The sequence below is a fragment of the Xiphophorus hellerii genome, chromosome 6 (assembly GCF_003331165.1).
Source record: "Xiphophorus hellerii strain 12219 chromosome 6, Xiphophorus_hellerii-4.1, whole genome shotgun sequence".
Classification (NCBI taxonomy): Eukaryota; Metazoa; Chordata; class Actinopteri; order Cyprinodontiformes; family Poeciliidae; genus Xiphophorus; species Xiphophorus hellerii.
The window spans coordinates 1,755,628-1,778,250 of NC_045677.1; the positions used below are offsets into that span (position 1 = coordinate 1,755,628).

The 22,623-nt window shown below is 38.6% G+C and overlaps 1 protein-coding gene and 1 long non-coding RNA gene across 4 annotated transcripts in view; one reads left to right on the forward strand and one right to left on the reverse strand.

The window, feature by feature from the left end:
• agla (amylo-alpha-1, 6-glucosidase, 4-alpha-glucanotransferase a) overlaps positions 1-22,623 on the forward strand; it is a 121,362-nt gene that overhangs the window by 52,581 nt on the left and 46,158 nt on the right. For all 3 annotated transcript variants that reach the window (XM_032565093.1, XM_032565092.1, XM_032565094.1), the window contains 3 exons: positions 7,323-7,504; positions 9,088-9,199; positions 9,468-9,594. In XM_032565093.1, the coding sequence (XP_032420984.1) occupies positions 7,323-7,504; positions 9,088-9,199; positions 9,468-9,594 (421 nt within the window). The remainder of the gene's footprint in view (positions 1-7,322; positions 7,505-9,087; positions 9,200-9,467; positions 9,595-22,623) is intronic.
• Positions 10,902-13,911, reverse strand: LOC116721403 (uncharacterized). Its single transcript, XR_004339594.1, has 3 exons — positions 13,645-13,911; positions 13,504-13,575; positions 10,902-11,306 (listed from the first exon to the last, which is right to left on the reverse strand). It is a non-coding gene; the product is annotated as an uncharacterized LOC116721403 (long non-coding RNA).

Here is a 22,623-nt window from a genome sequence, read left to right on the forward strand (position 1 = left end):
CTATTCGTGAATATACATTGTGAGAAGAGAAATAACGTGTGTAGTCACGACTGGTTGGATTCTTATCCCTCCATACATCCACTAATCCCAGCTCGTCCATCATATTTTTCATTCTTTTACTAATATTTTTCGAGTTTGTTTTCACATTTGATGAGTCCAGATTTGAGTTTAACCTAATATTAAAGTCCCCAGCACATATCATTACACCCTGACTTTTTGTTGCTGCTAATTCCAGTATTTTCTTGTAAAATGACCAGTCCCTACCAGGTGGGGCATAGACACTAACAAGACTTATCATGATGCCATCTATTATTCCTGTAATTAAAATATAACGACCCTCCCTGTCTTTATTTTCTGCAACATGTTCATAATACAAGGAGCTAGATATTAAAATCGCTTCCCGGAGCTGTGGGAAGAAAAATAGACAGATTTAAACCCCATCTTGTTCAGTTTGTCATGTTCAGTCATCTAGATGGGATTCCTGCAGCATCGCTATTTGAACTTTCTCTTTTCTGAGTTTAGATAAAACTCTCCATCTCTTAATTGGATTATTTATGCCATTTATATTGAAAGAAACCACCTTTAACTGTGTCCTCCCCATTTGTGTAATTTTCTCTGCCATATCACAGATGACCCTGAAGATCCCCCACCACTCACTAGAACTAGTATAAACAGAATGTAAACAGGTGAACCAGAAACAAACATGTAAACAGGAACCATGAAAAAACAGAACATGTTCAGCATCCAAAGCAGGGGTCTGTTGACTAGACCCTGTTGGGCCTCTTGGAAACAGCCCAGAAGGGAAAAACCTCCCATATCTTTAAGGAGGGCCCTTACAGGTGGCAGAAGCCCAAATAAGAGAGAACCCCAAACAAACCTTTTTTTTAAAATCCCATCATTCTTAAAACAGCCCTTTATACACTTGTCTCTGAGAGGGAAAAACCAGGGAGGGAAAATGATGTATCCTTCAGTTCTCAGGTCGCAGGTGGAGATGTTCTTCTGAAAGCCCGGAGCCTCTCTTTGTAATTTTCTCCTCTTGTAGAACCGGAGGAGCCTTTCTGTTTCCTCCCCTCCTTTCTGCTCCAGGACAGCTGCTCAATCTGCTCCTTCAGAGAAGCTGGAGATCTGATGACTTTAACTTTGTGGCCCCTTTTAGCCATGTCCTCGGTGGTTTCCTCAATGGTGTCGTAGGTTCTGGACCCTTCTTTATGTTTCACTCGCAGCCTCGCAGGGAAGAGTGTCTGAAACAGAACCCCGTTCTCTTTCAGGACCCTCCGAACTTCGGTGTACTCTCTGCGCTTCCTGAGGATGGCTGGTGGATAATCATGATCCAGATTTATTTGTTTTTCACACCAAACAAATCCCTTGCGCTGTAACAGCTCTTTATATTTGAAACTCAGAAATTTCACAATGATGGACCGTGGCGGCGCTCTCTCCGGTGGCTGTGGTCCCAGCGCCCAATGTGCTCGCTCAATCTGCATGTCTGGCCCGCTGTCCTCCAGACCGAGCCCCTCTTTAAGTAAAGTTTCCACAAATGCAACCACGGATTCACAGTCCTTTTCAGCCCCCTCTGGAACACCATAGATCCTGATATTCTCTCTCCTGGAACGGCTCTCCAGGTCTACCAGCTTATCTTCCAGACTCATGTGTAGCTTTAGCAACTCTGCTACCACTTCCTCTGTGTTTTGAGTTCGCTCCTCCGTCTTCTCCAACCGCTCCTCTACTTCACTTATCCTTGCGTTTGCTTTTCGTATTTCCTCTTTAATAGTCGAGAGTTGTTCCTTGGTTTCCTGGCAGCACCCTCTCAGTTCTTCTAATAAAATTTCTAGGCTAGCCATTCCGTCCTATTAGCTTAAAGCTACGATACGTTAGCTGTACCTGTTCATGAAGTTTTTCGTCCTCCCTCTTCTAATTTTATTGTCGTTGGGGCTTCGTTGTCGTCTTACCCCCTCTAAATGGCTTTCGCAAGACAATATTACTCAGCTGAACGGGAGTATTTCAGTAATTTCTCCGGTTGTCTGGGGAGTCTATCTACTGAGCAGCCATCTTTACGGTGTTCCGGCCGGAAGTCCTATAATACCTATGTTTTGTGAAAAGCATCTGTTTTATTGTTTCTTGGGTAGTCAAATCATTAATGTCATTTCTTATCTTTCTAATTTCTTGTAATGTTTGTTGGCTTTTATTTTGAGCATGTCTATTTTCAAGGTCTTTTAATCCTTCCTGCAACTCTTGCAGTCTTTGTTTCTTTTTAGCTGATGCTATGGCTATAATTTTTCCCATAGTACAGCCTTAGCTGCATCCCAAAGGATAGGTGGAGAGATTTCATCATTATCATTCTCATTAATGTATCTTGATATTTCTTCCGATATTTTCTTTTTAATTTGTGTATCATTTAGAAGGCTGGCGTTAAGTCTCCATAAAGTGCCTCTTTGTTTTTCACCCAAAGCCATTGTCAAATATATAGGGACTGACTTTGAATCTGACTTGAAACTGACTTGCCCTTCCCTCTCTCTAGAACAGGATTCAAATATTTGGGAATCAACGTGACACTTTCTTTTTCTGTTCTGTTTGAAAAAAAAATTTCACCCCTCTGCTTAATAATCTTAAACGCGACCTCCAGAAGTGGAGTGTCCTAAATTTATCCCTAGCTGGCAAAGTAGCATGTATTAAAATGAACATCTTGCCAAGATCTATTGATCCCAGAATCAATAGGCATTTTCTTCAGAGACAACGAAGAGAAGGGTATGGTCAGCAAACCTACAAAAAGTAGTCTGTTTGCTCCAACAACCAGATGTTGACTGGTGCCAATTAGAACTGAATGCATGTAAGCCATTATCATTCCCTGCATTAGTTATCTCAAAGCTTCCTCTCTCTCCTACGCAACATTCTTCATGCCCAGTTGTAATCTCCACCCTAAAAAGGTCACAATTTAGACAACACTTCAATATGCCAAACTTTCTACAGTCCCATGTGTTATAACCATGTTTTTCTGCCATCCATATTAGATCCTGCCTTTGCCCAATGGCAGAGAGAGTAAATTTAGTCACCTTTATATAGATGCTGTTTTCGCTATCTTTGATGCTATTTCCTCTAAATTTAGTTTACAGGGTTCCTCCCTATTTTGATATCTCCAGATTCGTGACTTTGTTCTTAACGGTAGTCCTTGCTTTCCCAATTTATCCCCAAGGGGAGGAATAGACATAATTTTGCAAACTCCTACACAATGTAGAGGTCTCATCTCCAAAATTTATAATGGCATCTCATCACTCAGTACAGTAAAGCTCAATGAGATCAGAGCAGAAAGGTAAGAAGAACTTGGAATACACATCTCTGATGAGACTTGGAATCACGTAGTACGTAGAGTAAATGGGTCAACATCATGCGCTCGACTTGGACTAATTCAGTTCAAGGTCCTTCATAGGATTCATTACAGTAGAGTCAGACTCTCAATCATTTATTCTAAAGTCAGTGAAACCTGTGCTCGTTGCCATATAGCTAAGGTAAATCTAACTCACATGTTCTGGCCCTGTAACAAACTGTGCAACTTCTGGTCTATAATTTTTCAGATCCTATCTGAAGCTTTTGAAATAGGTATCCAACCCAGTGCTGAATTGGCAATATTTGGAGTTTCAGGGGAGGGTATATCATTAACACATGATTATAAAAATGTACTGGCTTTTTCAACTCTCCTTGCCCAAAGAAGAATACTATTAGCGTGGAAATCAGAACACCCACCCAAGGTTTCTCTTTGGTTGAAAGATCTGACCCTGTTCCTTAGGTTAGAGAAGATCAAATTTTGTGTTAGAGATTCGATCCAAAAATTTTATAAAACTTGGGCCCCTCCATTATTTTATTTTGAGAGACTGGATGCCCTCCCTCAAGCCTGAAAGTCGCACAGGAGCTGGCTCTGCTGTGTGTGTGCCTGTGCCTCGGCCCGGCGGCCTCAGTGGTTTGTGGTTCTGGCTGACAATCACAGCGTATGAACTGATTCCTATCTGTCATGCCATACGCTGTCATTACCATATGGTTTTATTTAATTATGACGTAGAAGTTAGATGGTCATACACTTTGTTATTAACAGCTGTATGACATCCCCACTTAGCGATTAGCATGTATTACTTCATGTATGCTATTCTGACAGCATATGATGAACACGCAAACTTCCCCATTCACTTTCAGAGCATTATTGATCTGACAGAACACTGCCGCTACTCGCTACTGGTAGTAATATTTCACAGACACTGCTTTCTGCTCCACCCGTGTACTGTCACACCGAAAGTCTGCTAAAAGCTGCAGCATGTAACTTAAACAGACAAATTATTTTACATATGTATTAAACCTTTCGCTATGTCCTAACATAAGACACATAATCTCTGGGGGAAAAAATGGAGCTCCTCTGCCTCCTCCATGTGTTCTGCAGAATTACTCCGCTCAGTCAAAAGATCAGAGCCAGCACAAAACAATACCATGTTCTCAGGAAGTTTTTGATTCAGTAACACAGTATTGTTTATTTTGATGCAAACTGCATTTGACTTTGAATGAAGGTTTCCTTTTTTACTTGACATTATTTGATATAGGCATTGTTGTGAGATTTATTCGACTCATGTATAATTTAAGGTACTGGGAACCTTACTGTTAAATATTGTTTTACTGATTGCAGGTTTTTCAGTTGTCCTTTTGAATGAATAGCTGCTGTATTTTGCCTGCAAGTATTTGGCATGTTTTATGTCTAAATTAAGTGAATTTATTGCCAGATCATTTTTCCATTTTGCCAGATCACATTGTAGCATTTATACCTAAAGCAAAAAATTAGCAGGAAATCCAAGTGCTCGGTAGTGATCGGTTATCATCAGTGATCGGCAGTGATTGGCCCTCATGGGTGATTGGAATCGGCTGCAAAAAACCTGATCAGAGCATCCCTAATTTTAAGAATAATGGGTATGTGTGCTCACAAAAACTGACATTATGGATGATTGTAATGGCTTGTTTCTGTACGATACTCAGTGGTTGTAAAGAGCTTTTGTAATTAATTCCCCACACTTCTGAACAATATGTTAAATATGGCAAAATCAGAGAGTTATGTAAAATATAAAGTGATTTATTATTTAGAATATGTCTAGCTTTAGCCTGGACTGATAAGCTTCTATTTATTTTATTCTGTAAATGTTTAATATGAGGTTTCCAACTAATTTTGTCATGTATTATTACATCGAGAAAATTAATGTATACCCTTTCTAGAGTTACACCATCTATCTGAACTTGAATTTGAGCAATTTGGAACAGTTTCCAAAAAACATGACTTTAGTCTTGTCTAAATTTAGTGATCATTTATTATTGTCAAACCATTTCTTTAATTTACTGATTTCTGATGCGACTATGGAAAGAAATTGTTGTATGTTTTCACCAGACTAGAATATCCGTGTTGTTAGCAAATAACACAAAGTTTAATACATTAGACACTTTGCTTATGTCGTTTATATACAAATTAAATAAAACTGGTCCCGGTACTGACCCTTGAGGTACCCCGTTCACAATCTCCAGTCAAAGTCAATATCTCCTATCTTCACAAATTGTTTTCTGCTTTTTAAATAGCTCCTCATCCAGTTCAAAACTACTCCCCGAATTCCATAAAGTTCTAATTTTTTAATTAAAATATTATGATTTATTGTATCAAAAGCTGTCTTTAGATCTGTGAATACCCCTAAAGCTGATTTCTTACAATTGTTGTATTGGTAATTTCTTCTATTAAGTCAGTTACAGCTAGTGATGTCCCACAGTCCCATGGATTTGTTTTCAACAATGGTGTACTCCACTGTAAGTCCACTTTGGTTCAAACAAAGTGGACTTAATGTTGGATAGTGCGATCATGTCATCAAACAGCACAGTGGTTACTTGTAGCCCTTTATATAGGCCCACTAACTGATTATAAGAATGTAGACACCTATGATGCTAATTAGTCGGCACTCTTTGATTTAACATGTCCCTTTGGTCACATTATTTTCAGGGGTACCATCCTTTTTGTCCAGGCCTGTTTCATGAGTTTATGTTTTTAAATAATTGTGCTGAAGCACATTTGAAAAGCAATGTTTGACTTTCACTTGTTCACTTTCATAGAATATTTATTCGTTATTACCTTTGTCATATTCAGGTTATTTCTGTGATCATTTTGGAGTTTTCTTTCATTAACTGAGGGGTACCAACTATTTTGTCCACGTGTGTATTATTGCAGGGGAATTAAACTGCATATTAGACAATAAAGTACAAGATAATAGATACAGTCTGCCAAAAAAAGACTCCTCTTCTGGGTGTCTGGGATTTCTCTTAGAGATAGGGTGAGAAGCTTAATCATCCAGGAAGGACTCAGAGTAGAGCCGCTGCTTCTCCATGTCGAGAGGAATCAGTTGAGGTGCCTCAGGCATCTGGTTAGGATGCCTCCCTAGTGAGGTGGTCCAGGCTCGTCCCACAAGGGGGAGACCCAGAGGAAGACCCAGGTCACACTGGAGGGACTAGGTTTCTCAGCTGGCCTGGAAATACCTTGACATTCCCCTGGAGGAGCAGCCCTAAATGGCTGGGGAGAGGGTAGTCTGAGTCTCCCCTCCGTGAGCTGCTACCCCCAAGACCCGACCCTGGATTAAGCAGAAGAAAATGGATGGTTGGAAGGACTGACTAAGCTGTATGTATACCTTAGGTTTAGGTTACATAAAGTAACCTAAATCTAAAAGGAAGTTTTGTTTGAAATTTCCCTCTTGTTAAACTGTCTACTGCAAATGACCAAGTAGCTCAAGTCAGTATTGTTAGTTTCCCTTGTTTTTCTGATGCCCGTTGCAGAATTATCCCTTGTTCTAATGTCCCTGGCTTCTTAGTTTCTTTTTGGGTCCTTTATGTTTCAGCAGTAAGTGTGTAGCAACCTCTGCATCTATGTACTTATTGTGCTGTCCTAAATTAGCACTGTACGTGTGCCTACTGAATCGCTCTCTAACCTTCTCACTGCTACTTCCCTTTACTCCAAGAATAGATCAACGTGAAATGAGACAGCCTGAAAGGTTAAATATAGAGGTTGATTTACTGTCTTTCAAAATTCCACTGGGACTTTACAAAGTCTGTAATAATTACAGTTCAGTGAGACACTCAACAATTACTTATTTGCTACTGATTCTTTTTTATTTTACTTTTTGCAATTTTAGTTGAATAGCTTCATCGCCATCCCCAAGCACAAAGTTTGACAAATAAAAATATTAATAATTCATAATCTTAATATCTGAAAATTTGTTTTATGATCAACCAATTCCTGTCAGTAATCCAGCCTATCTGCTTGTGTTTAGCTGCAAACAGTGTGTGGATAAAGGAACATCCAGAGTGTGGCTACAACCTGATGAATTCTCCTCATCTGCGTCCTGCCTGGGTCTTGGACAGAGCTATCTGGCATTTAACCACTAGGGTAGCAGATGGACGCTACAAAGAGAAGGGACTTCCTTCTGACATTACCAACGAGCGCCACCTAAATGTGAGTGCAGAATACACCTTGTATATTTAGACAGACAAATTTATTGGAAACCATTATAAAATTGTGTAAAAATCCTTAAATGAAACAGAATTTTGCATTCAAGTGGCATAATTTCACACTAGTATATTTAGAAATTAAATCAAACTTTTATTTAAGTCAGTTTATTCAGTGGAGAAAAAATCCCAATTTAAATTAAAGATTTGTCTATGTTAAATACACATGGCTCATGATTTCTATAGCAACCCAGTACTCCTAGAATAGTGGAGATTCTCATTATTCTCCCTTATAAACAAATTTCCCCATCTTTTTGAAAGCACCATCCTAACTAAAACTAACAATTAATAAGTGGCCATTTTCTTAATAATTTGTTTTCTTTTTAATCTATAACATGAAGTACTATTTTTGAAATGAATTACATTTTTAAAAAGAATTGAATAATTATATTTACAAAAAATTATGTTGTATTAAATACTGACTGAATAAAAACATGTTGCTCACATTATTAAACTTAGTCATATTTAGAAAATTTAACCCAACAGGAACCTCTTAGGTAGCTTAATAGAAAAGAAAGAAATCTTTGAAACACTTAATTCCCCAGGTCACAGAGATGTAAAACTGTAATGATTTTCTGTCATCATATCATTGCCTTCATAGCAATGATGTGATTGTAGTCATTTTTGATGGCGAGATTAACCCACATTCATAGAGCTCATGAACTGATCTAACAGCTGAACTATTAGATCCTGTTGTAGCGTCCCGGTTGAAAGGATGGTCTCTCAAACTGATGGTTCACAGTCCTTTATTGTACAGCCTTTGTATGTGAACACACCGTAAGAGCTACAAAATATACAAATAAAATACCATTAGTAACTCAAACAGTGTTGTTCTAACCTTTTACCTTAACATATGAATCTTTTACCTTAACATATGAATAACATACCTTATGTAATTTCTTATACTATAATTATGTTTTACAATACACTTATTTATTAAACTCTAACATCCCTGTCATGAAATAAAAGACAACGTATTTCAACTGTTGACCAAAGAATATTAGCACCATCTAGTGGCAAAACATAACAGTCACACTCAATAGCGAACTACACGTTCCGCAGGAAAACTAAACATATATTTACACAACAAAATACTCACCTTGTTCCCTCATCAACCAAGCACCAATTAACTGATTGTCTACACCTTAATTTGAACTACTCCTTAATTATCTCCCTTTCGCTCCGACCCTTGCGCGCTCTCTCTCTCTTTCTCCGCGATGACCGAGCAGTCTACAGTTTGACACCTTTCCGTTCCAAGCCCTTTCAAAATAAAAGCCTCGACTGTCATGTCAACAAATACTCCTCATTTACATGAGGAAACACAAAATACTAGTAAGGTCATTTACACCTGTTGCTGGAGGTAATGTGAACTGAAGTCCAAGCTTCACAGTTTCACAAAAGTCACAGTTCTCTCCTCATTTACGACTGAAATTAATCAATACTTTCTGAGATGTTTGATAAAGGTTTTTGATTAATATGAAAAGATTAAGTGGTGTTACAATGATGATTATGTTTTGCTGCCTCTGTTAGGCTCTCCGCAGGGTGTTTTGGGAGGACATTTTTCCTCAAATCAAACTTTGGGAGTTCTACCAGGTCAATGTGGAAAATGCTGTGGAGCAGTTCAGAATCCTGTTGCAAAACGGTGTGTATATCTTTGAAGACTGAAAGTATTGCTCTTCAATAATGGAAATCTAATAGCCTTTCTTTTAAGTGAAAGAGTCATATATTGTAGAATTACATAAATTTTCAACTGTCAACAAGATACTATATATTCTAGTCTAAAAAAGAAATAAACTGTATAGCATTGTTAGGATTTTTCCCATTATTCATAATGAAATATTCATTAATTTCACTGTCCAAGACCTTAGTTTGGGCAAATTAAGACAATAATTATGTGGTGTAAATTTTAGGCACAAAGCCAGATCACAGCAAGACTGAAGGAAATAAAGGCTTAGAGATCATTCAAGACCTCCAGTGCTGTCGCTATGGCAACAGAGTAAACATGGACTCAGCTTTGGAGACATTTGTACCTCACAGGTGAGACCCTGACATCACACCTTCCAAGTGTTTCATTTGGTATCTTTAAGGCACTAATATATTTGTGTAGAGTCTTGCTATGTTCTGCCAAAGTATTCAAACATTTTGAACTTATTCATATTTTGTCTAGTTATGGCCACAAACCTCAATGTGTTTTTATACTACAAAATCCAAACCTATATGAATCTGTGTGGAAAAAGGGATTGCCATGTCCTCTCTAGCCACACAGCGTTAGCTGATTACTGCTCAATCAACACATCACTTAAACAGGACCTGCTGGATAAAGTGAAGTACAACTAATGATCGTCAAAAGCTAGACATTATCCTGAGACCCAAAGAAATTCAGGAACAAATGGGAAAGTAATTGAAGTCTGTAAGGCTGGGAAGGCTTATAAAGCCATTTCTAAAGCTTTGGGACTCCAGTGAACCACAGTGAGAACCATTATTCACACATGGAGAAAACATAGAACAGTTGTGAAGCTTCCTAGGATTGACTGGCTATCCAAAATTAGCCCAAGCTCTCAGCAATGAGTGATCCAAGAGGTCACTCATGGATCATGAGTGACCTCATGAGTGGATGAGGTCATGAGTGGATGACTTAAATGGATCCATGACTAGTTGGACTAAATATGTTCTAATTTTCTTATGTTGTTTGTGTCGGTTACAGGGAACGTTAGGCTATTAACAAAACATAAGAAGCTAAGGAAGAGAGCTTAGCTACAGCTAATAGTCATAGGTTAGGTTTTGACTCTTGTTTTTACCTAGAGCCAAAACCATTAACCAATAACCTTCAAAGAATGCTTTGAATATATATATTTTTTGTGTGTGTGTACCATTTTTGTGGAAGCATTAAATCTAAAATATATTTAGAAAGTCTTCTAAATATAAAAGCATTAAACTTTTGGTTAATTATAACTGCTAATGAAGTACACTTTCTCGTTACTTATCAATGCCTTTTGTTATTCTGCTTGTTCACTTTGGACATTACATGCTTCATACACTCTACAGGCTACCAGCATACAGAAGGATAAATTACAACACACTTTCCAATTGAAACAAATTACAATGTGTATTCAGTTGTACAAGCTGTCATATAAAAAATTTATAGACAGTACTTGTAAAAACTAGCACAATAAAAAAAATTACACTTTAGAGGAAATGTGAAAAATATTTCATTAATGTAGCATATCTGTGTAACCAGTATACTATATTTCTAGATAATTAAAAATAGATCATGACCAACAAAGTCAATGGGCTAGTTCTCAGAAGTCTAGATACGGCTCAGGAAAGAGTAGACAGACTAGAAGTTGCAGATGTGAGTGCCTTGTATTCACAGTGATCAATTATTTACATTACAATAGGAAAGGAAAAAAAACATTTAAATGGCCATATTAAAATAAAAGGAAATAATACACAAAGAAAACAAATTAAATTAACAAAAGAAAACAAATCAGTTCCACAGTTCCAGTAACAAGCCACACCATTCAGTTCATAAAACTCCTGAAAACTGAACTGAGACAGTTCAACAGGGTCAGGTGAGTTTAGAGCGCCTGTTACAGTTCATATGCTGACAAAAGTCAGAGTGGAAACAATTTTGTTCATGGGCTGCAGGAAGCCTCCCACCAGCCTGGTGGGGAAACCAAATCTTAATACCACAGGTGAAATCCTTTAGGCTCTTGGACCTGATTCTTCAGCTCGCCATCGAACCTGGCCTCTACAATAAAGCAGGACCAGTCTCAAATATATATATAATCAAACATTCCAGTGTGCACACAAAAAATATGATCGGCACTCATTGCACTATGAATAATCCTAATCAATGCACAGTGTTGGGTAGTAACGGATTACATGTAACGACGTTACGTAATTTAATTACAAAAAAAGAGTAACTGTAATTCGTTACAGTTACAATGAGAAAATATGTAATTCAGTTACAGTTACTTCCGAAAATATTAAGAATTACAAATTTAGTTACATTTAAAAAAAAATATGAACTAAAACCTTTGCGAAATATGTAATGATATTTTTATTGCTTTGCGCCCTATATCGCCGTTTCCCGCTACGGCTCCTTGTCTCTATCATATTTGCCAGCCGCAATGCCTCTGATGGTCCATCCTGTGCTGGCGGAGCCTCCTGGAGGAACAGCAAGCGAGCGGACGGTTCCATTTCAGCTCAAGCAGCGCATCAAAAATGACAGCCTTCCAGCTCTGGAAATATAAGGAGCATTTCATTTACATATGTGAAAACGGCTCAAATTTAACCGTGCAGTGCAAGAAGTGTTTGCCGGCTATCAAGAACTTGTCCACGTCGAAGCAATCTATGTCAAACCTGAGGAAACATTTAGAGGTAAGTGCAACTCACTGATAGACGAAGCGTATTGTTTTACGAATATTTGACTGTTTGGTGTTGATGCCTGACAAACGTTGGAATCTATTCTTTCCCATGAGACATTGTATGTGCCAGTGTTATGGTTTTCATGATGAACATAAAGTAAACTAGAAAATTCCTGAAGAAATGTAACTGGGGCCTGCCAAAGTGTGCCCGTCGGTTTGGACCCAGCGTTCTGATGCTAAAAATTAGCATCAATGCTAAGCTTAGCTAAATAGTAGTCATTAGCTTGTGGAATTTTATAACTTGCTTCGCAAGTCAGTCACTACTCTCCTTATGCATTGCTATGGGCAGGCCCCAATTAATGCTACTTTGAACATATAATTATTAATTATAGTATATTTTTCTTCTATCTTTTTTTCTCTCTCTCTTTTCAGAGGAAGCATCCAGGCGTTCTTCTGAAAGGCACGTTTAGTCCATCTGATACTCGGGACCCATCGTCCATCTTAATTCTTGATGCACTGTATTGTGCCGTGTTTACTTTTACAAGCAAGGGTGTGCAAAGAAAAAATCACGAAAAATAAAATGTGATGTAAAAGTCTTACTTTGCTTATTTATTACTAAACTAGAGCACTTCATTGTCATTGCACATGTATGAAGTAATGAAATGCAGTTTGGCATCTAATCAAGTGCAACGTGTGCAGATTGTACAGCATGCAGTATTTAGAGATAAAATGCAGTTATTCACAGCTAGGGTAAGGAAAGATGGTTGATAGATATGTGCAGCAGAATAAATAAATTACCCCTAGGGAAATGCATGTATGTGCAGAGCCACTGTAGATAGGGCTATACAGGTGCGAATTGAAGAGGAACACTGTACAAATGTTGGGATGGTACAGTAAGGTATGGATAGAGGGGAAGGAAAGACTGGTCTTTGGGAAGAGTTCAATAAGGTGACCGCTGTAGGAAAGAAGTGGTTTCTGAACCTGCTTGTGTTAGTCTGCAAACTGCGTAAATGGTAGAGCCTGGGGGAGGAGCAGAAAAGAGTATGGCCCGATGAGAGGAGTCTGAGAAAATTTTACATGCCTGGTGCTGGCATCTCTTCTTGTGGACCTCCTGTGATTGCCTGTCAGCAATTCCCTCTCAGCTTAGTGCTCTTTTAAGGTTCCCACTCAGTTCTCAAAAATTAAATGTTGAACATGGGTCAATACTCATTAAAACCTCAAAGTAATCCAAAAGTAATCTAAAGTAATTAGTTACATTACTTTTTAAAAGTAATCGAAAAAGTTACACTACAATTACATTTTAAACAAGGTAACTTGTAACTGTAACGGATTACATTTTTAAAGTAACTTACCCAACACTGTCAATGCATTTCCAAGTACAAATTTTCTAGATAAATCTTATTCATAAAAAGTCAATAAATATGCTCCATACAAACAACAATGCAAAAATCATCTAGATAAGCAAATACTTTTAATATTTAAGGCATCTCATTGTTCTCCAATTTGTTTGTTCAGAGTCGCAATAGAGCATCCAAATTGATATCAATTAACGCCAAGTCTTCATAAAATGACTCACCAATTCCGCAGTTCATAAGGCATACAAGCGGTTTTGTGTTTCTCTTATCCCTCAGCTTACGACCGGAGACTCCTAAAGTTAGTACAATTTTATCAGCATCATACAAGATTAAAGAAAAACGGAATGTTGCGCTTAACCGACCTGCAGCTCTGCTCTCCCAAACTTGTTCTAATCCTCCATGCTTTTTGCTCCAGCTAATATACCAAACAAATGAGCTGACGGTGGTACATGTGACTCAGACGCTCAACAATGATTGGCTGTTTAGTAAATCTCGCGAGAATTGCAACTACCGCGAGATTTTGGAGGGCAATAGTAGCGAACCAAAAAATGGAACTCAACATTTCACTTGGGTTACACCAAGGACAGAATATTGTTAATTCAGTGTCACAACATTCCAGTATTTCTCAAGACAAACTGACATTTCTCCTTCCTAAGAACAGTGAGGATCAACGACAGAACATTCCCATTCACTGCACCACTGAACTTTACAGAAACCTACAAAAAAGAACAATAGAGCAGGCGTGCTCAAGTCCAGTCCTTGAAAGCTACCCTCATGCAACTTTCAGATGCATCCTGCTCCAACCCACCTGAATCAAATGAATGGCTCGTTACCAGGCCTGGTCAGAGCTGAATTCATGCTGTTGAGGGACTTCAGCCATTTGATCCCAGTCTGTTGGAATAAAGATGCATCTAGAAGTTGCAGGACAGTAGCTCTCAAGGACTGGACTTGAGCACCCCTTCAGAGAAAGTACTTGTATTTTAAAGAGTACAGACAATTTTACGATGTTGTGGACTAGGGATGTATGTGGTGTCATCAGAACTAGTGTGATGATGATTGGGACTGGATGCCTGGAGTGAAAAAACATTTCTGGGTGCCTTCTTTGCCCTGTATGTTAGAAGTAGAAAAACAGTAATATCATGAAATCAGTTGATGCTGGCATTAACTATGAAGAGTGGTTTAAGTGTGGACTTAAGGGTGACAAACTACATTAAAAGCTATCCATCCATTATCTAACACACTTATCCTTGCAGGGTGGTAAGGGGGGCTGGTGCCCATCTCCAGCAGTCATCAGATAAGAAGCAGGCTTCATCTGTACAGGTCACCAGTCCATCACAGTGCCCTGAAAGCTAACAATGAACAAAATGTATGAAAGAGAAATGACAAATTAACAAGGGGAATAAATTCTGTCCAATTATCTTCAAATAAAAACATCTTTTATAAGCACTTTGTAGTGTTGGAAACAAACCAGTTTTTGCTGTTAAAGATGTAGCCAGGAAAATAACAGGCCCTGTCTTAGGGCCTCTTCTGACACAGAGAAGTCCTTAGGTTTTGTTATTCCTGGTCCCTGGCTTCATCTTTCATTTTGATTTACTTAGACTGCAAAAAATATGTTCAAGATGAAAACAATTCTTACAAAAGCATCCTCATAATATCAAAGTCTCTTTGGCATACAGAGCTTAGAACCAGGTTAAGTTTATGTAGAAAACTACATTGTACATATGTATGTAGTGAGTATGTAAAGTAATTAGACCCCTTTAAATTTTCACTGTTTCATTGCAGCCATTTTCTAAACGCAAAAAAGTTAATATTTATCATGAATGTACACTCAGCACCCATCTTGATAGAAAACTCCCCAGAAATTTAACAAATTTATAAGGTCACCTCCCACAGAAATATCACATGGTCATAAGTATTCAGGGGCCTCATGCATAAAGCGTGCGTGCGCACAAAAATTGTGCGGCGACATATTTTACGCACAAGTCGGCATGTATAAAAATTAACTTTGCGTCAAAGTTTGAGTAAATATACGCACACTTTTTCCCTGGGGTGAAAATGTTTGGCAGCTACGCAAACTTTTTCTGTGGACAATATCAAACTACAAAGCGTCAAAATTATCCTAAATACCAGTGACATGCGGAGAGGTTTATAGCTGGTGAGGCACTGACTTAAACATAATCAAATTTACAAATATAGATCCCCTGCATTTTATTGTTTACATAAGGAAATGTAGCGCATGCGGACAATGCTGGAGGGCAAAAGGACAATTCATTTGCGTCAGGGGTCCCCAAACTTTCTCCTGTGAGGGCCACATAACTTGTCCCTTCTCTGATGGGGGGCCGGGGTCAGTTTGTAACAGAAAAAGTGTGACGATTGTAAGAGTGCTAAACATAAAAATGTATTGTTTTTCAGAAAGCACAATCAAATAACCTTTTCTGGATTCTTCAGCGAACAAAAGTCAGGAAATAACACTATTTATGAAATAAATAATAACCAAATAACACTGGGTTCTCCACATAAAAAAAAGTCCATGGAACATAAACTTTCTATTGTGCTGGTCACAATCTTAAAAGGTCCAAGTTCAGCTTAGTTGTCAGAGCAGAATCTCTTACTTAAATGGCTCATATGAGCAGGCTCTCAAAGTTCTTGTGTTCCTTCCTTATAACCTTTTTGTAGGTTCCAATAGCTTGTAGACATCGCTGTTTGCAGCTCATCAACTTCCCCGTGAAACCCACAAAGCAAGCAGGCTGAGAAACTGAACTAAGTGATACAGCACCTCCACAGCACAATCAGTACTACTACCAGTATGGTTGTGGAGATGGATTTTATCCCAGTAGATTTTATTATGATTATATTTTTATACTCAGAATGACTCATCTCATTCAAATCAGAAAAATGACCTTACCTTTGTTCATCAGTGTGAACTGTGGGCGTGCATCTGACTGGTGAGAAGTTGAATGTCAGGTTCCATTCTAGTCACTGCCAGTCTCAAACACTGATGCAGATGTTCATCTGTCAATCTTGATCTCATTGACGTTTTCAACAGTTTCATACGGGAAAAGGTTTGCTCGCAGATATACGTGCTGCCAAAAAGTGTGGACATCTTCATTGCGTGTTTTCTGATGTTAGGGTACGTGTCGTTTGGGAGGGCGGCATAGAAGTCAATGAGACTGTTGGGCTTGAACGCATCTTTCAGAACATCACAGTTCTGTAACTCGGCCAACTCAAACTGATAAGAAGGCTGGGCTTCATCGATGTCGGCAACAAAGGGGTTCTGGAAAAGGCGGATTCCTTTTGCGTAAATATGTAGTTCACGGAATCGCACACCGAACTCCACCTTTAGCATTTCCAGTGCTTCCACACACTTTTCAGCTGGAAAAGGGACCGCTGGGTTCTCTGCAGAGAGATTTTGTGTAGCAGGGAGATGGATAAAACTGTGCTTTTTCACTTGTCCCAAAAGTAGCTCTAGTTTCACCTCAAATGCTTTGATGTGGGAATACATTTCACAAATGAGTTTCCCCTGGCCTTGTAGCTGCAAGTTAAAGCTGTTCATTATTTCTGTCATGTCCGTTAAAAATGCGAGATGCCATTTCCATTCTGGGTCTTTCAGCTCTGGCACAGTTTTGTTTTGTGAATGAAGAAATGCGTTAATTTCAGGTAGCAGCTCGTAAAAACGCTTCAGAACTCTGCCCCGGCTCAACCATCGGACCTCTGTGTAGTACAGCACATCCCCGTGCGCAGATTCCAGTTCAGACAGGAATTCTTGTAACTGCCTGTGTTTAAGACCCTTTGCTCTGATGAAGTTTATGCATGACACCACAACCTACATGACAGAATTCCACGTCAACACTTTGCAGCACAGTGCTTGCTGGTGAATTAGGCAGTGGACTTGTAGCGGTGCGGTGAGACCTCGTTCTTCAAACTCCCGGTTCATGCGTCCTATTAGACCCCAAGACATGCCCACCATACTAGGAGCCCCGTCAGTTGTGATGCTGGCCAGCTTTGACCAGTCCAGGTCCAACTCTTCCATGGTTTGGTACACTTTTCCGAAAATATCCTCCCCGGTTGTAGTCCCTTTGAGACTTTGGAGGGCTGCCAGCTCCTCGCACATCTCAAATTTTGCAGTAACTCCACGAATAAAAATGAGCAGCTGCGCGGTGTCCTGCACGTCCGTGCTCTCATCCAGTGCTAACGAAAAAAATTCAAACTCTTTCGCCTTCTGCTGCAGCTGGGTATATACATTACCGCCGATTTCTTCAATGCGTCTGGTGATTGTACTGGCTGATAGACTCACGGCATTAAAGACGTCTTTCTTCTCGGGACACACCTCCTCCGCTACAGCTCTCATGCATTTCTTGACAAATTCTCTGTCAGTGAAAGGTTTACCGCTGCTTGCTATCAGTTGAGCAACCCGAAAGCTGGCCCGAACAGATGACTGGTTCAGCTGAACTTGGCGTACAAATGTATTCTGCTGAGCTAACAATCCACTTTTTAGCTTTGAGAGTTTGTCTGCTCGCATTTGGCCTTGCAAGCTATCATACTTGTCTTTATGATGGGATTCATAGTGTCTCCGCAGATTGTATTCTTTGAATACCGCCACCGCCTCTTGACAGATGAGACAGACAGCCTTTTCTTTGCATTGGACAAAAAAATAATCGTTTGTCCATTGCAGGTTAAATGCCCTGCATTCTGAATCAATTTTTCTCTTACCTAATCTTTTCGCCATTATTCCGTTCGCTCTTTGAGAGAGGCGGGTTTAAGATTTTTTGATGGGGGTTGCCAGATAGGCAACATCCATCCACCCTTCTGGGGTCTGTTATATGTTACGCATATATGTCGTTATACGTTATATGTCATGCATATAACTGATATATGTCAATTATATGCATGTATAAAATAGTTACTAACTAATAGTTAATAATAAATAAAGTTCATTACTAAGGAACATTTTATTGCAAAAGTCCAACTTATCAAATAAAAATGCACATATATGAAAATACTCTGGTATTGTTCAGGGGGCCGGACCAAATGTGGAGGCGGGCCGCATCTGGCCCGCGGGCCGTAGTTTGGGGACCACTGATTTACGTCATGCATAGCCATGCTGCCGCCGTAGAATAACTCCGTTAACTCAGTCAAACCTGGACATGTAAATATTATTAATTTCTTGCTATTCTCCACATCAAAGGGAAAAACCGTTAAAGTACAACTCAAAACCACTTCTTTTTTCTTTTTTTTAATTGCATCAAAATGTCAATACAGTGTATAGAATGGGGGAAAACGGGGAAAAAAGGCCAGGGGTTTCTAGAAATAAAAACAATATAAAGTATAATACAAGGATCGCAAACAGAGATAAGACAGTGTTTCAGGGAATACAATTAAAGAATTTTAGGGCTTCAAGAGTCTTTACAGCTTTGGGATTGGTAGAGGGCTGTATAGTTACTGCACAGTGTTGTAATTCAGATAAAAACAGATAAAATAGAGGCTTTTTGCCAGAAAATTTGGATTTTATATATATGTTTTTTATATAAACTGCTTTCTCGCTCTGTATCAGCGCAGTTGCGCAGACAGTTGCCATAGCAACTGACAACAATGGCACAAAAAAAACCCACACTCAAATATTTGCCACACAAAGAGCAGACATCCAGTCTGTTGCAGTGGTATGGTTTTAGGCTTAATGTTTATTTTGCAGTTATTAATAAACCATTGCTGTGGTAAGAGGAGAAAACTATGAATATATCGCTGTTCTTGACTGTATGGCTAGCTCCCTATTACTGTCTCTTACTCTGCAGTTGTGGAGTCACAATGTCTGGGATCATGAGCGCCCCCTGCCATGAGGCAAGAAAACTGCCTACCTCACCTCAAGTCTGTTCTCTGCCGTTTATGATCGCTCCTCAGCACAGGAAACACGTTACACACAGTTGGTGACAAAAAGCACTGCACATTATATACATAAGCTAAATTATGGAAAATCAGTTCATACATTAAATGTTTTTTAGCCATTTAATTGGCGACGTACAGACAGGAGCAACATGCTCTCAAAGAACGGCAGAGATGCTCAACTGGGTTTAGGTCAGGGCTCTGGTCAGGTCAGGAAGGGTCACAGAGTTGTTCCAAAGCCATTTCTTTGTTATTTCAACTGTGTTCTTCGTGTCATTGTCTTGTCGAAAGGGGGGGGGGGAGGAGTGCTGGTGGGAGGTATGCTAGGCTACGAATAGCCTAGCATATGCAATGGCACGTCAGCAGACCAACGTGGATTCTCAGCCATTGGTTGAAAAACAATGACATCACAATTCATCACTGACATGTGATTGGTTGGTTGATGTGTTCTAACTTAGAACACTTGGTTACATCCCTAAGGTGAGCTAAGTGTGGCCAAGCGCTGGTGAATGTCACTCTGTATTTGTTCCATTTGTATGACTTGTAACATTAGAACATTTTCGGTATTAATGCCTGTTTTATACTTAACCGAATCTCATTATTTCTCAAGGTAATAACACTGAGGGGTTTTGGTCGGGTCCTGGAACTAGTAAACAGACCTGGGTGGTGCACAGAAGGGAAAATGGGTGTTGTTCCTGTTGTACGATCGACAGTCAGAAAGGCTGGTGTTCAATAGTTGATTTGCATTTGCATGGCTCCCAGCAACTTCTTTTAAATATGAAAGCCTCACCTAGGCCCAAGGGGAGGGGGCGGATAGGGCAACACGGACACATACAGTTTTTGACGATTCTTCGCAGTTCCCTACAATTTCCCATTCTGACAAAAAACTCTTGCCGATGGCCCTCAATCTCTAAGCACACTGCAGCACTAGGTGCCAATAACTGTCGAAAATCCCACTTTTTTTCTGGTGATAGGCCCCAAACCCAGTGCATGCTGGTCCTATACCAGTCTCTATACTTGTAGAAAAAAAATTAACCTACAGTACTTCCTGTCTTACTTAGAAAATAAATAACAAAAATAATTAAACAAAAAATAAATAAAAACAATTATTAACCTACAAATAAACTCTGTAAATAATGCAAAAAAATAAATAAATAAATCAAGTAAACTAAGAATAAACTAACAAAATCGTAGTTGATAAAGAAATAAAGCATAAATAGCTCCAACAAGCATTTTTAAGCAAACTTGCCACCAGCCAGCAACACTTTAGCAAGCCTTGTCCTTTTGGACATTTTATTTCCATCCAGTTCTTGTCCTGCTGTGTTATCTAAAATTGGACTACGAGGTCACCAGCTTGAATTTACCAAAACTATTCACTATTTCCGAAGTGCTCTCTACTTTTAAGGTAATATTGTGCAAGTAAAAAATAGCTTCATAAAGCAATATCAGAATTTATTTGGGCAGGCAGAAAACCTAAAATTAAAACTGAAGTCTTACAACTTCCCAAAACCTTGGGTGAATGGGGCCTGCCCAAGGTTTAGAACTATGTACTGTCTTCACATGCAACAATTATTTCACTGTAGGCTACCCAAAGGCATGCTCATCCGTGGCTTGAGATTGAGGAAAGTGTTTTTTAAACCCTATCACCCTATAAATCTTTTAAACAAAACTGGGAACTCCCAGTCATTGTCAAAGATAATTTTCTAATTACTAATACTATTAAGGCATGGGGCATTCTGAGGAAAATGTTTGGACAGAATAAAAAATTTTCGTCTTTGACAATATTGGTAGACAACCCGGATTTGACAGTAGAGGGCGCTGGTCCTGATCTTAGGTCTTGGCAAGATGCTGGTATTACTAGGATACATGATCTATGGCATAATGGAAACTTCAAGACATTTGAGGACTTAAGAATACAATATGACATTGTCTCCAGGGACTTTTATAACTATCTTCAGCTAAGGCATTAAGTTAAGGCAAAAATGGACTCACTAGAGTTCCCAGGGGACTATGATATACTTGAAAAAACTATTCTTGATTGTCATAAACATGGGAAACTTGTGTCAAGATTATATGCTGAATTACAAGCCCTAAAGAAAGATAGTATGGAGAATTTAAGATCCACCTGGAACATAACTCTGAAAAGCACAATTGATTCGGAAGCATGGGAAGACATTTTGACTCTGCCTTCCAGAATCTCAGTATGTAACTGATATAAAGAAATGCAATATAATATTTTACACAATGTATACATATCTCCATATATATATAGCAGGTACACACCAGGAAGCTCTTCAAATTGTCCCAAATGTAAAGTAACCACAGGGACTAGAATTCACTGTTTATGGGAGTGTAAAATTATAGAGGCATTCTGGCGAGCAGTATGTCGAGAAATTAGCACTGCTATAGGACAAACACTTCTCCCTAGCCCCGTCCTGTGTCTCGTTGGGCTCATAACCAGTGACCTGGATACTCACAAAGAGACTGTGCCAACATCGACTTTCTGATGTTGGCCAGAAAGTTGATAATGCTTAAATGGGTTGGTTGCAATGCTCCTTTGATCCAGCTATGGAAAAACTTAATTTCTTAAGTTATTGTATTAGAAAGATTGAGATACTGTCTTAATGGGAAATTCTATGCTTTTAAAAAGAGATGGAAATGTATTCTTGAATATTTAAAAATTAAAAGACCAGTAATGTGAACCCGAATGATGTATATCTTTCAGTTTATATATAAATTGGTTACTTTTCTCATATAATTGCTGTAACTTATGTACATGCCTCCTGTTTTTTGTTTTTGTTTTCTGTATCTGTGCTGTATAAGTTTTGTCCTGTTGTTGCTCTTTTTTCTTTTCTGTATACATTTTCGAAATATCTAATAAACATATTTAAAAATATATATATATTTATTTTACATTAATATAATCTTAAGTATATCCACTTGATAACATACTAAAAATGTATTTCAGAAAAATACAGCATATTTAAAATATACTTAAATATATTTTTCCACAAGGGTTTCTATGAAGAACATCAGCACCACAAACAGCATTTAAAGATTTAGTCAAATCTGGGAGAGGGGCTCTAATTTAACTGACTACACTTCAAAGCAACCGGTGATCATTGTAATTTGCTGAGAGGTATTTGTTGCACCAACCAAGCTCAAACACAAAGATTAAACTCGTAGCATCAGATTGTAACTATGGTAATAAAACAATCTAACTATGATTTTTACAAAGTAAACTTGCCAGCTCTTTAAAATCTTAAATTTATATGTTAAACAATTTAAAAAATTTTAATTTAGGGTTAGGGTTATGGTAGGGTTCAATCAAATTTAACAGCATTGAGAGTCTCAATAAACAAATGTTAAAATTCCATATGTGCTCTTTGTTAAAATATTAGCATTTATGGAGTCCCTGAAGGTCTGGTAGGCCAAAAGCCGCCCCTGATTTAATCTATGCCTTG